The 14,160-nt window shown below is 33.7% G+C and overlaps 1 protein-coding gene across 1 annotated transcript; it reads right to left on the bottom strand.

The window, feature by feature from the left end:
• Nucleotides 1-10,711: 10,711 nt before the first annotated feature.
• LOC141628872 (protein FAR-RED IMPAIRED RESPONSE 1-like) lies at nt 10,712-13,897 on the bottom strand. Its single transcript, XM_074441960.1, has 3 exons — nt 13,446-13,897; nt 12,565-13,354; nt 10,712-10,822 (listed from the first exon to the last, which is right to left on the bottom strand). The coding sequence occupies exons 1-3, from the start codon at nt 13,895-13,897 to the stop codon at nt 10,712-10,714; spliced, it is 1,353 nt and encodes a 450-aa protein (XP_074298061.1).
• Between the last annotated feature and the right edge of the window lie 263 nt (nt 13,898-14,160).

The raw sequence follows: 14,160 nt of genomic DNA, 5'->3' as shown, positions 1-14,160 counted from the left end.
TCAATACATAGTGTTTTCTGCTGCTAATTTACTCTCGTAAGAAATTTTATGTCTGTTGTATCTTCTAATATTTTCTTATATAAAACAGTTTTTTTTCCCAATAATATCCGACAAGCATTTTTACCTGTTCGTATTCAATATGGAGAAGAACAAGTTTGTCATTCTTGATAATCAACAGCATGATGAAACCCCAAAAACTCGTTATGGAAACAAACCTTGGAATATGGTAATTGTTCAGTTGCCTTTCATTGGTTATTTTTTCTTTTACAATGTCATATTTTTTTGCACGGTCTCTCTAGACAGTTTGATCTGAATTTTTTCATGCAGCGTAATGCTTTGACAGAATATTTCAATGACATTGGTGATTTGAAGGAAAGAGTAAGAGCAATGGAGCCTGCTGTATTGAAAATGCCTTGGAGAAACCATCAAAATGTTGTTGACTGTGGTATTTACTGTTAGAAATCTATATCTCATTATACTCAACATATTCATATATGTTTCAATTAATTTAGTCATAAAATTAATTTAGATCTTATGAATGCAAACAAAGAAAGATATAGAGAAGAAATCATTTTCCTTACAATAGAAATTCGGATTATTGGGCACAAATGAGTTCTCCTACTCACTTGTTCTTGAGCTCTCCTAATATGGATGAACAAAGATTCAAGGGTAGAATCTCTCCCAAAGATTAATACCCAAATTAACACCTTAAAGATTAATATTATTAATACTAGAACAATATTAATCTAAATAAAATTGACCAAAAAATTGTATTTGGTTTTTTATATTTCGGTTAAGAGAAGGGAGAAGAAGGAAGAATAATCTCTCTAAAACTCTTTATTTTTAGATGTTAGAATGAATGAAAAATCACTAGTATGCATGTAGTGAATATTAGGGAAAAATGAGCAAAAGACCCTTGGCCTTTTCATAAGGAAAACCGGGTAGGAGGGGTGGGTAATGGCCAATGCATGAGCTTCAAATCTTCCCAAGAATTATAGGCATGTAAGGCTATGCATTAGGACTTATGATTATGCCTTCCACTAAACATAATTAACACAACAATAAGCCTAATACTCCCTCCTTATTTCGGCACATATGGTGTAAAATGGAAAATCCATTTTACACATTATTTTGTCAATTTGTCACATGTAACATGTTTCAAGACATTAGGTATATAAAATGTATTTTTAACAATTAAAAATCAACATATTAATAAAATATGTCACTTATAAATTTAACCTAGTAATTCATAATTACTTGTACCGTAATGGGATCCCGAGTCATAAATCACAACATTCTGTATTTATAATAATCAATTCATTCCTTTTAATTGTTTCCGTAAACAATAATTTCATCTAAGTAATAAAACAATTCGATTACTTATACCGTATCTTATTTAATCAAATGATAATAAGATACGTAAATATTACTTCCAAAATCGTCCGTCAATTTTAAGTAATTTAATTAACCCGTATCGTCATACGATCAATTAAATAGTCAATTAAGAGTGTTACCCTTTAGGTATGACCTAAGGGGATCAATCGATCACCACCGTCGCATCGACGAATGTCAAACTCTAGTCAGCCAATCATTAGCGATATGTGTGGACCAGTTGATAGTAAAATATTACTTCCCACATGTATTCTTAAAATGAGATTTAAACATGTGATCATCATGATCAACAGTTGTGATCGCATTATTGTCGGAGGACACATATTCCAACAATCTCCCACTTGTCCTCGACCAGTGTGCGTCACCAATTCTCTTGTCCTATTACTATCTCCCACTCAATGTAAGGTGTCTTTCAGGTCGTACGTGCAAGTGATCATATTGATAGTGGTTTCCTCGATCCGAGAACAACCGATTGACCGGATTTATCTACCATAGATATCTGCCGAGCGTACCACGCATTTCCAATTCATTACTCCTCGAGTGGCCCTGAGATATTGTTATAACCCCGACAAGGGGTGGACAATTCCTATCGCACTTATTCCCTTCGACTAGCCACAACCATCATAACCCAAAATATGCCCATTTGACCCCATTTACGAAGGTCGTAGTAACACAAATCAAAGTTAATCTGAAACTGTGCCATCTTAGGCGAATAGTCTTTAGTCAAAAGAATCGACTCATTAGAATACTATAGTAGTTCTCGCCACGACCAGGCTATATAAATTTGCCAAAACTCTATAAGCGGTCATAAGGCCCGACAAAGTGTTCCTAACAGTCTGCCTATGTGATCGACTAGTCATTACACATGACTCCATGGCACTTGAACTTGCCATCAATCGCATCACACTCTAGTCACTTCGAGACGTCACCTCATCTAAGTAACTATGGGCGAATACAATGCTAATCCGTGTTCACTTTAACGGGGTTCAATTGTCTCTACAACCCGTTTGGATGTAACAAGGTATAAGGTGAGTTAATAATAACTCAAACGACGAATGTCGACATCATCTTCGGGTAGTCAATACCATATTACAACCTTGTGATGTATATCGTAAGTGTTTAAACACTAGTCGATTGCAATAGAAGTTTAACATACCATGTGTCCATGTGTTCATACTTCTTGTATTTTATTTTCCTTTATATTCGTGTTATCTCTCATAGCATGAACCTTACAAGTACACGTACAGGTTCCCAACCTAGGTTTGGGTTCTTTATCTTGAAAGAACTTTCTTGTTGTTTATCACATAACCATCCAATTTGTGCTGGATGATATAACTTGCACTGGTCAAGTGTTCTATCAACTCACAATGTAATAGGTATACGTTTTGTAGGGTCTTGCAACAATTGTCAAGGTGATTAGCCTAGCACTTCTCACAAGTCCTAGCATATTAGAAAATATTAGTTTTGAGTAACTTCTTACTTTAACTAAGTATCCTTCAAAACTTCTTATTTCTCCCTTTTGCTTGAATAGCTTAGGAATTTCATAAATCCTTATGTGTGTTCGAACTTCAATATGTGCAACCTCTTGTCACATAACAGAGTGTTCTGTCCAATACTGGAATCGCTCATTAGTTCTCCTCAAGAATTCATGACGATTCTTCTATGACTTGTCAATGAATCATCATGTTCTTATGCATATGATTCATTATTGGACATGTGAATGATTATTCTAATGGCAGAAACATTAGTAATTTATAATCATGTGATCAACCATTCTTAGGTTCAATGAATGACCATGACTGCTAATGGCAATTCCATTTTCATTGACATGAATAACCTACGTTTCTCGTTGATTCGATGTGTATATCTCAATACTTATCCACCATTTCATGATGTGTTTGGATTCATCATAGTCCATTTTCATCCAGAATTGAAAACTCAAATACTTCTTTGTGAAAGATATTATTAGCTCGTCATTCTTAATGAGTAATGAGTTATAAATCTTTACAAGATGATTGCTCCCACTAAATTCCATAACTTCAAATGATAATTTCCAACTCCCACGTAATTCCACATGTCTCGTAATTGACTACTCAATCGAAACATTTCAAAAAATGAAATATATATTGCTTTGCCAAGTTATTAAGATAAAACCATATATGTTCCCAGCATATCCTTTCAAAATGCGTATTTTGAAATGGTTTCAGTCTTAAACTTATGGAAAGAGATTTTAATCTCTAACTCATTCATTTTAATAATGATGCGTAGCAAATGTCATTATTTAAATGCGTATTTCATTTAATGCACGTCCTTCTCAAAATACCCTTTTCGGAAGGAGGTTTAACCATTTCATTTTCATAATGAGGTTAAGTAATGACACTAGCGTGGTTATCAATTTATTTAGCTTTTGTAGATATCGGCATATCTTTCTTTGCAACTTTTAGTCATAAATCACATTTACTTTCGAGGACGCAACTTTGTTTCATTTAGGCTCTTAAGTAAATATCAATATTTAAACTATTGGTCAAAAGTCGTTCATATACTAGCCAAATCTCTTGATAATACTTTACATTAGTCATTCTTCTTCCAAAATTTCTTTTGGTCTCCTCGTGTAGTTATCTTGAGAACATAATATTTTGATTACTTCACTTGGTCCCTTTTGTCATGTAGATTTCATCTATTCGAGACCATAGATCTCATCTATTCGTGTACACTATCTATATAGGTATACAAATCATTCTTTCTTTCGTAGATCTCATTTACTCAAGTATACAAATTTGCTTTGTGTTCTTTGTGTCTACATTTTTCTCCCACTCTATCATTAGAATAAATACACTAGAGATTCAAAGATAGCTTATGAGACACAAATAATGATTTTGAAGTATAAGGAGGACTGTCTCATAAATTGACTAATAGTTTTAGATTAGATAGGTGTACTTGGTGATTGACATTCCTTTAAGAGAGTTCATCAAATCAATATCACTTTATAATTGATCATACACAAGCCTTAAGCTTGTGGACATATAATGAATCCCATCATTATAGTTGTCTATTAGATCACTTTAAGTGGATATTCATATGTTTCATGTGCAAGCATATAAAGACGAATTTTTAGAACAAAGGAAAAATACGATAAAACGGGTTACTTGGGTTGCAAACCAAGCCACCATAATCCAAGATACAGCAATTATTTAGAAAGGATCAACTATTTCCATGTCGAACACGGAAATCAAAATAGTTCTAAAAATACGAAACATAAATTAAAATAAGACAATAAAAAGCCAAGCTTTATGGAAGCTACTCCTAGCTTCTTGATGATTTCTCAAGCTTGCTTTTCCTTTCCCTTGTCCTTGCTTGGCGGAGGCCCTATTTACAATAAAAAGGGGATACATTATCCCAACTTTGTATCACAATACCATAGTTGAATTAGAAACATAAAAGAAAGGATAGTCATTTACCTACTGGAGTGATCTTTCCAGCTTTGATGTCACCAAGATACTTGGAACAATTCCTTTTCCAATTTCCAACACCATTACAATAATGGCATTTATCAAGAGGACCCTTCTTGGTTTTGGAAGTACTAGCTTCAAAAGTCTTAGCCTTGGTGAAAGTGGGAGCTTGCTTCTTACCCTTCTTCCCATTCTTCTTGAATTTCCCCTTGCTCTTGGTGCTTATGTTAAGCACATCCTTAGGTGGGTTAACATTTAACCCCATGTCTCTTTTGGCTTGCACAAGTAACTTGTGCAACTCTTCAAGAGACACCTCATTGTCTTGCATGTTAAAATTCACCCGGAATTGAACATATGCCTTGACTTTGGATAAGGAGTGTAGAATCCTATCTACAATGAGTTCTTTGGGGATTTCAACCTTTTAAATCTTCAAAGTCTCGACTAGCTCCATTAATTTGAGCACGTGAGGGCTAACCTTTTGGCCCTCCTTAAAGTCGAGATCAAAGAATGCCGCGGCCGCCTCATATTGGACAATCCTCGGAGTTTGTGAAAACATTGTCACAAGCTTGGAACAGATTTCATTAGCGGTGCCCATTTTAAGGGCTCTCCTTTGGAGATCCACCTCCATCGCAAAAATCAACACATTTTTCATTGCGGCGGACTCTTTGTGGTAAGCCTCATATGCTTCCCTAGTAGCGGCACTCGACATAGCATTAGGTTCGGGTGGAGAGGCCTCGGTGAGCTAACGAAGCTTGTCGTCACCTTGGGCGGCTAAAATGAGTTGGGCGTCCCAATCGGAGAAATTTGACCCATTCTTTTCAAGTTTACAACGATCCATGAAGGATCGAAGCCATGAAGCATTAGTGAGGGGTGTGGCGTTGGTGTTTGGAGTGGCCATTTGTTATGGGAAATAAATGCGGTCTACAAAACGAAAAATAGAAGGAATAAAACATATGTCGTTTTCATGATACTCGTAAAATTTAATTTAAACAAGTTTTATTGCATTTATCTAGTGACCTCTACCCAACTTGATAAATGATTCCAAGATCCAAATTCATATTAACTTGGGCACGGTGTGGCCGATTCATCCCTTATCAATATAACTAAGTGGATTAACGCTTTAATCGATTCTAATTTTAGAACTCTTGGTCGATAAAATTACATTAACATTTATCTTTAGACCAAAACACATCCGACAAGGGCACGGTGTAGCCGATTCATCCCTTGTCAATACTTTTGTTGAGTTCAACCCAAATTTCGAATAAATGTGTCCATGATCCAAATCCACATTAACTTGGGCACGGTGTAGCCGATTCATCCCTTATCAACATGAATTCGGTGGATAGACATTTATCACCCGCTTCCCCTACGTAACAAGGTTTGTACCCCGGTGTGGCCAAGCGCACTCCCTCACGAAATAGGTTTTCATGGTTTCTACTTTTTGGTAAGGCTAAGTCTCAATTGTTTATTTTAGCGAGAGATCATGTCAATTTATTATCTATCACGTTTTAAGTGAACTAAAGCGGTGAACTACGATAATTGTAATTTACACGGTCGATATACTCGATTTAATGACAATGCATGTTTTAGTTATGGCGATTTAGCGATGCATGCAATATATAAATAAAATGCAAAGCATAAAAATAAATCCTAGTATGGCCTTCCTAAAATAGTAAATCTAATAAACTATTACAAATTCGGAAACCAACTCCATTGGTCCTTTGAACTTCGGTTTTGGCACGCATCTCGAGGTAACACCGTCTTTAATGGATCGCCTTCTCGAGTGACACCGTCTTCAAGGATCTCCGGAATAAATAAATTACATAACAAATTACATAATTTCCTATTATACATTTGTAATTAAAATAAAATAAATCTATTAAATTACAAAACGGTGATACGAGATCACAATATATTACAACCAAATCGATATTCCCATACATTTCGGGCAATACCAATTAAAAAACTAAGGCCATACTAAGCAAAATTACATAATTCAAAAATTACATAAAATAAAATTATGACAATCATAAATAAAATGAAGCATTATAATATGTATGAACATGCCCAATTTAATGCTAAATCGCCTTTAAGGAGCCAATATAGTATATTAATCGGTTTTTACGGATTTGCGTGATTCAACCTTTTAAAATCACAATAAATTACATAAAATCATATTTATGTATTAGTTAATTACCCTAACCATCTTAGGACTCAAAATTAGTCTCTAGTAACATATTGACAATAATTAACTTAAATTTTTTAAAATTGTTCATAAATGGACTCAAAATTTCAATATAATGCTATAAACTTCAAATAAATCATAAAAATTTCAAATAAATTCAAAATTTGAAATTTTAAACTCATGAACATTCTGGAAAAATACCATGACACTAATAATGTTCAAAAACTTAGGTTAAAAATTCTAAATTTATCGAGAAAAATAATGTTGCGGTTTATCGGATTTATCAAATATAACCATAAAAATATGAGAAAAATTATTTTTATCAACTTTTCAATTTTAGATCTGAAATAGGTGATAAAATGCAACATGTGACGTTTTTCCTTGGTAATGAAGTATGTTTTAGCAATTTTTACTAATTAAAGTCACTATTTATGTTATTTTTCATCAAAAATTCATAAATCATGCATAATGACTTCATTATAGCCAATTATTTTACACACATCTTGTAAAATTTCATGTGACGACATATTAAATTTCTATGACCAGATTCGAAATATAACTCATATTAACCTATTTTTCCATTTAAATTCGATTTTATCTTGAAAAATCCATATTTCGAGTATAAGAACTCATAAAATTATGACAAATTACAGGTCATCATAAGATAATATATGTGAAAAAATATCCAAAAACCACTGGAAAAATCAAGTTTAGCTAATTTTAGTCCAAAAATGACATTTTTATCATAAAATCACATTTTAATGCCATTATTATATAAAATGAACAATAAAATCCATAAATTAACCAAAATATCCTAAATACATTTTAGGACTAGAAAATTTAACATGCATGATTGATTTCGTGATATATCATAATAAACACAAATTTATAAGTTTTATTTGTTAATCGTATAACTCGGAAAAACAATAACCGATTTGCATGCAAACAACCTAAGGCTCTTGATACCGCTTGTTATAAATCTATATCTCATTATACTTAACATATTCATATATTTTTCAATTAATCTAGTCATAAAATTAATTTAGATCTTATGCATGCAAACAAAGAAAAATATATAGAAGAAATCATTTTCCTTACAATAGAAATTTCGGATTATTGGGCACAAATGAGTTCTCCTACTCACTTGTTCTTGAGCTCTCCTAATATGGATGAACAAAGCTTCAAGGGTAGAATCTCTCCCAAAGATGAATACCCAAAGTAACCCCTTAAAGATTAATATTATTAATACTAGAACAATATTAATCTAAATAAAATTGACCCAAAAATTGTATTTGGTCTCTTATATTTCGGTTAATAGAAGGGAGAAGAAGGAAGAATAATCTCTCTAAAACTCTTTATTTTTAGATGTTAGAATGAATGAAAAATCAGTAGTATGCATGTAGTGAATATTAGGGAAAAATGAGCAAAAGACCCTTGCCCTTTTCACAAGGAAAACCGGGTAGGAGGGGTGGGTAATGGCCAATGCATGAGCTTCAAATCTTCTCAAGAATTATAGGCATGTAAGGCTATGCATTAGGACTTATGATTATGCATTCTACTAAACATAATTAACACAAAAATAAGTCTAATACTCCCTCCTTATTTCGGCACATATGGTGTAAAATGGAAAATCCATTTTACACATTATTTTGTCAATTTGTCACATGTAACATGTTTCAAGACATTAGGTATATAAAATGTATTTTTAACAATTAAAAATCAACATATTAATAAAATATGTCACTTATAAATTTAACCTAGTAATTCATAATTACTTGTACCGTAATGGGATCCAGAGTCATAAATCACAACATTTTGTATTTATAATAATCAATTCATTCCTTTTAAATGTTTCCGTAAACAATAATTTCATCTAAGTAATAAAACAATTCGATTACTTAGACCGTATCTTATTTAATCAAATTATAATAAGATACGTAAATATTACTTCCAAAATCGTCCGTCAATTTTAAGTAATTTAATTAACCCGTATCGTCATACGATCAATTAAATAGTCAATTAAGAGTGTTACCCTTTAGGTATGACCTAAGGGGATCAACTGATCACCACCGTTGCACGACAGTAATGTCAAACTCTAGTCAGCCAATCATTACCGATATGCGTGGACCAGTTAACAGTAAAATATTACTTCCCACATGTATTCTTAAAATGAGATTTAAACATGTGATCATCATGATCAACAGTTGTGATCGCATTATTGTCGGAGGACAGATATTCCAACATTTACACAATGAAACACATGGAAACGTACAAGGGGGGTCAGTATTGGACTTGTGGGTTGACAAAAAATAATGTAAGTTTATAAACAATTTATATCCAATAATTGTAAATGTACTTTTGGTTTAATTTAATGATCTTTCTTAAAGTATTAAAAGCACATTCTTGTTTATAAGTTACCTATCCTCAAGATATTCTAACTTTTGTAGATGGATGGGCTTCAAATATTGAGAATCAAATATCTTTGCACTTTGGTTTCATCCAAGTACAACATTGTTTGTGATGACGTTTTAACAAAGGTGAAGAAGTATCAAAAGAAGCCCTTCCCAAAGAAACTGGATTCGTCTGATGAAGAATTCTACGAGGGTGATGAGACTGTTGGGGATGAGAAGATAGAAGAGGAGGTAGTTGGAAAGAAAGAGAAGAGTATCGATGATATTGGTGTCCCTGACAACAATGAGACTTTTAGGGTTAAGAAGAGAACAATGGAGGTAGGTTGTACATAAGGGAATATACCAGATGGTTATAATGCTTGTGAGAATAATGACAGCATGACAGATGTGAGTAATACAAACGACAAGAGTACAAATGAGCATAATCTGCATGACAGTGGTGACACTACCAAGGGCAAAGTCATCAGCAATGAAAATGTTCATGAACATGAAAGAAGTCAACCAGAGTCTCTGAACATCCTTGCAAATCGTAATTTACTAAGCACGGATACATGGATTATTACTCCTCTTACTGACTTTCAGAATTGCATTGCTGATTATGTGTCATATAGTAGAGGAAAACATATCGATTTAACCAGGTATATATATATATATATATATCTCTACTAATGTACAATATTTAAATTTAAAATGTTCTGTATCCTGTTTTGAGTTAACACTGGTAGTCCTGAACCAAGGAACTTCTTGTGCATGTGGGTGAAATTTCTCTTCGGCGTATTAAAATGGCAACGCTATGACAATCTAAGTATTTAACGAGTGATGTGATCGATTGTTGGGCAAAACTTTTGAATACCAAGGAATCTAGAAGAAACTCTTCAGAGCCATATCGATTTTTTTTCACCACAACTGTGTGTGTAAGTCAAATATTTATATAAACTTATTTCAACAAGTAAATTTTGTAATGTTTTTTTCCCTTGATTAACATCAGAAACTTTACTTGTCTTGCATACAGATGATTCTTCAAGGAGAACTGGACACTGTTGAAAATTTTATGGTGATTAAGGATATAATGAAAGAAGAGTTTACCCAATTCTCGGTTAACCCAGATAGAATTGATTTGGTTAGCATCGACAATATACACTCTTTCTGCATGTTATATTTAATTTGCTTGTTGCCTAATTAAATCTTTTAAAATCTACAGTTCTTCTTCCCATTTATATATAAAAGGCATTACCATTTACTAGTCATTGACAGCAACAAGTATAAGTTCATCATCATTGATAATGTGCATCGTGACGGAAAACCAGAAGAATTTTTCCACGATTGACCACTGTCTTTTGTAAGATTTTATGCTCTCTTTTGCTTAACAGCACTACATGCTGTTCCTATTCATTATTGTGAATGTACAATGACTTTACATAGAGTGTACCTTCCCGAAAAATTTTGTGCCTGTCTTAATTTTCTTATTTTTGTGATATTGTAGCTCATAATTATTAGTGTCCTAATGTTTTCTTCCCCCCCTTCTCCGCCAGCGTAATGTTCTAGCAGAATAATTGAAAGACATCGGTGTTTCAAAAGTAAAAATTGATCTCATAAAAAAACTGCAGCCTATTCTTGCAAAGATGAAGTGGAGAAACAAGACTGATTGTGGTGTTTACGTTATGAGACATATGGAGACATTTAAGGGTAATCTAAATTGGACCTGTAGGCTTAAAAAAGACGATGTGAGTTTCAGAAGTAATACAATTATTTTTAATACATAATTCAGTACACATTTGTACATGTTCTAACCCCTTGTTTTCTTTACTTTCCTAGGATGCTCCCCTACTGATTCTGCGGAAGAAATACATTTCATATATGATTTCAACATAAGGCAATGTATGTTTTGATGCTGTACTAAAGAAGGAAATGGATTTCTGTTCAAACCCACTGCCATAGGAAGAATACGACGATGAAGATGAGGAAGATGCTGAATTGAAGCCGTAAAAACTTTTTTAGTTTCGTTTGTGACATGTGTGTGAGTAATGTAAAATATATTGAGGAAGCTGCGAGTCGAACAACCTAAAGTTTGAAAAATTTTTAATTCAAGAGAGTGTTATATTCCGGAAACAAATTTCAATAAAGTTTATTATGTTCTTGCAGAACAACAATAATGTTTATTGTGCAAAATGCCTTAAAATTATTGTACTCTGGGAAAACAATTCCAATCAAGTTGATGATGTCCCTGCAGAACAACAATAATGATCCTTTAATACAAATTTAATATACTTTGGCTATAAGAGTAATGTACTTTGGCAGTGAAATCGAATTGTACATACAAGCCTTTAAGAATGTTCGTTGCAGAACAACAATAATGATCCTTTAATACAAATGTAATATACTTTGGCTATAAGAGTAATGTACTTTGGCAGTGAAATCGAATTGTACATACAAGCCTTTAAGAATGTTCCTTGCAGAACAACAATAATGATCCTTTAATACAAATGTAATATACTTTCCCTATAAGAGTAATGTACTTTGGCAGTAAAATCGAATTGTACATACAAGCCTTTAAGAATGTTATTGTAGTGTATATTACGGATGTCTATCCTTGAATCAAAAATTTGCACCTTCCACTTCTTTATCAGATTCATTTTCTTCATCGTCGTCCTCCACATCATCAGATTCATCTCCTTCATCGTCGTCTTCTTCATGGTAGTTTTTGGTGAATATGCAACAAAATGTAAATTAAATATTATATTTTATAAGGAGAAAATGGCCAAAATGAACAACTAAATTGATATACATTTAATGTTAACCAAATATACATTGCTGAAATTCTCATATGTGCCTTCAGAACAACCATAATGTTCATTGCACAAAGAGCTTATGTGCCTCCATATAAGAGTGATGATTTTGGAAGGTAAACACTATGCACTATACTTGTATAATTTAATAATTATTTAACACTAATATAATATGCTTTAACTAGAAACCAAATTATACATACCTGTCAGATGGTTTGTTTCTTTGCAAGTCCTAGAGTTGTGTCCTTGGCGGCCATATGTTTTGCAGTACCTCTTCTCTTTTCCTCTCTTCTTTAGGGCTTTTAACATTTGTGATTCATTTCTCTTGCCCTTGGTCCTACCCTTGTTTTTAGATTTTTAGGAACATGAATCACAAACTTCTCAGGTATTTTGCAGCCCACGTACTTTTCTATTTCTTTCATCTTGTCTTTCTTCTTTGCTGGAACACTTCTGTTACTAATTATATCCAACCTAATATCTCTCTGTTTTTCAATCAAAAGCTTCATGTCGTTATCATCACACTCAGCTACGCTAACACAAGAATAAACCTCTTGCCACAACTCAGTACTCAAACTTTTCCGGTCAGAAAACTTTTGAGAGACATCTATCAATTTGCCATCTTTATCAAAGACAGGCTTACTCATTGCAGCTTTTGTCCATCTTTGCATTATGTACTGTTCTGGTATTTTCTGAAAATCTTGGTTGTGTAGAATCCAAAGGCAGTGCCTGCACAACAAGCCCATTCTCTGAAACATAGAACAGGAACAAGTAATCTCCATGTTATCTGGTGAATATGTTACGTTCCATGACTTATTTGGTATCTGCAAGTCTGTTAGAATATATATTTTTGTCTCATCAATCTTCTCCATATCTTTAAAATGGCAATCAGATAAAGCTGCAACCAATTCTGTTTGGAAGTCTTTGAAAATGTTGTGCGAGTACATTTCAGAAGCATAGACTTCAAGGTTTGACTTTGTTTTCCGTGGGATTTCAGAGTGTTTGTTGTCACTGTTCAACTTGGACTGCTTGTGTCTTTGTGCTTCCAAGGCACTCTCATAGCACAACCAAAACTCAACAAGGGTCAAATGAGGTGTGAGGAACCTGTCAAAGAAACTGTTTTCACTCTCAGACCTAGAAGTAACCCTCATCAAAGCCAGACATGGAAACATCTTTAAAATAGGCAGGGATCCACTGTTCCCTGAGATGGTACAAATCTGAAAACCACTCGTGTTCTACAAGTTGATAATCAGTCATTATCTTCTCCCATTGTTCTTCGAATTCATCAGGCTCAAGTTGGTTGTTCCAAACACACCTATTGAGTCTGGTCTTAAAATCCTCATCTTGAAACAGTTGATAACTGAGTTTTTCTCTTAGTTTCTTCATTATGTGCCACATGCACAGTCTGTGTGTTGAGTCCTTAAACACTTCCGGGACTACCGACTTCATTGATTTGTCCCGATCAGTAATTATAATTCTCGGCTGGCACCTGCCCATTGCTTCCAAAAATGTCTTGAACAACCATGTGTAACACTCAATACTTTCATCACCTATCAACCCAGCTCCAAAGGTTATGCACCTTTTGTGGTGATCAACTCCTGTGAAAGGCACAAACACCATATCGTACTTGTTTGTTCCATATGTGGCATCTGCTGATAACACCTCACCGAACATCATGTAGTTCTTTATGCAGATCGATCCGCCCAAAACACTCGAAATGGCACTTGTTTTCATCTACGATAAAATCAAAGTAAAATGAACTGCATGTGTCTTTTCTCCCAATAAGATTTTCAACAAACATTTGCGCATCAAAATTACCAATGTAGGTTTTTATGTCCCTAACAAAGTTTTTGAAATCAACCTCAGTAGCACCAATGTTGTCGTAACCTCCACACAGCTCCTTCCAACCTCTATAGGCTTTCACACCACCTAGTTTTAGC

The sequence above is a fragment of the Silene latifolia genome, chromosome Y, assembly GCF_048544455.1.
Source record: "Silene latifolia isolate original U9 population chromosome Y, ASM4854445v1, whole genome shotgun sequence".
NCBI classification, from domain to species: Eukaryota; Viridiplantae; Streptophyta; class Magnoliopsida; order Caryophyllales; family Caryophyllaceae; genus Silene; species Silene latifolia.
This window is presented reverse-complemented; position numbering and strand designations above follow the sequence as displayed.

Coding starts and splice junctions, on each gene's coding strand:
- LOC141628872 (XM_074441960.1), bottom strand. CDS start 13,897: ATGATGTTCGGTGAGGTGTTATCAGCAGATGCCACATATGGAACAAAC. Junction 13,355..13,445: donor CAACTTGTAGAACACGAGTG/GTTTTCAGATTT, acceptor GGTTACTTCTAG/GTCTGAGAGTGAAAACAGTT. Junction 10,823..12,564: donor CTAAAAATCTAAAAACAAGG/GTAGGACCAAGG, acceptor AATAATGAATAG/GAACAGCATGTAGTGCTGTT.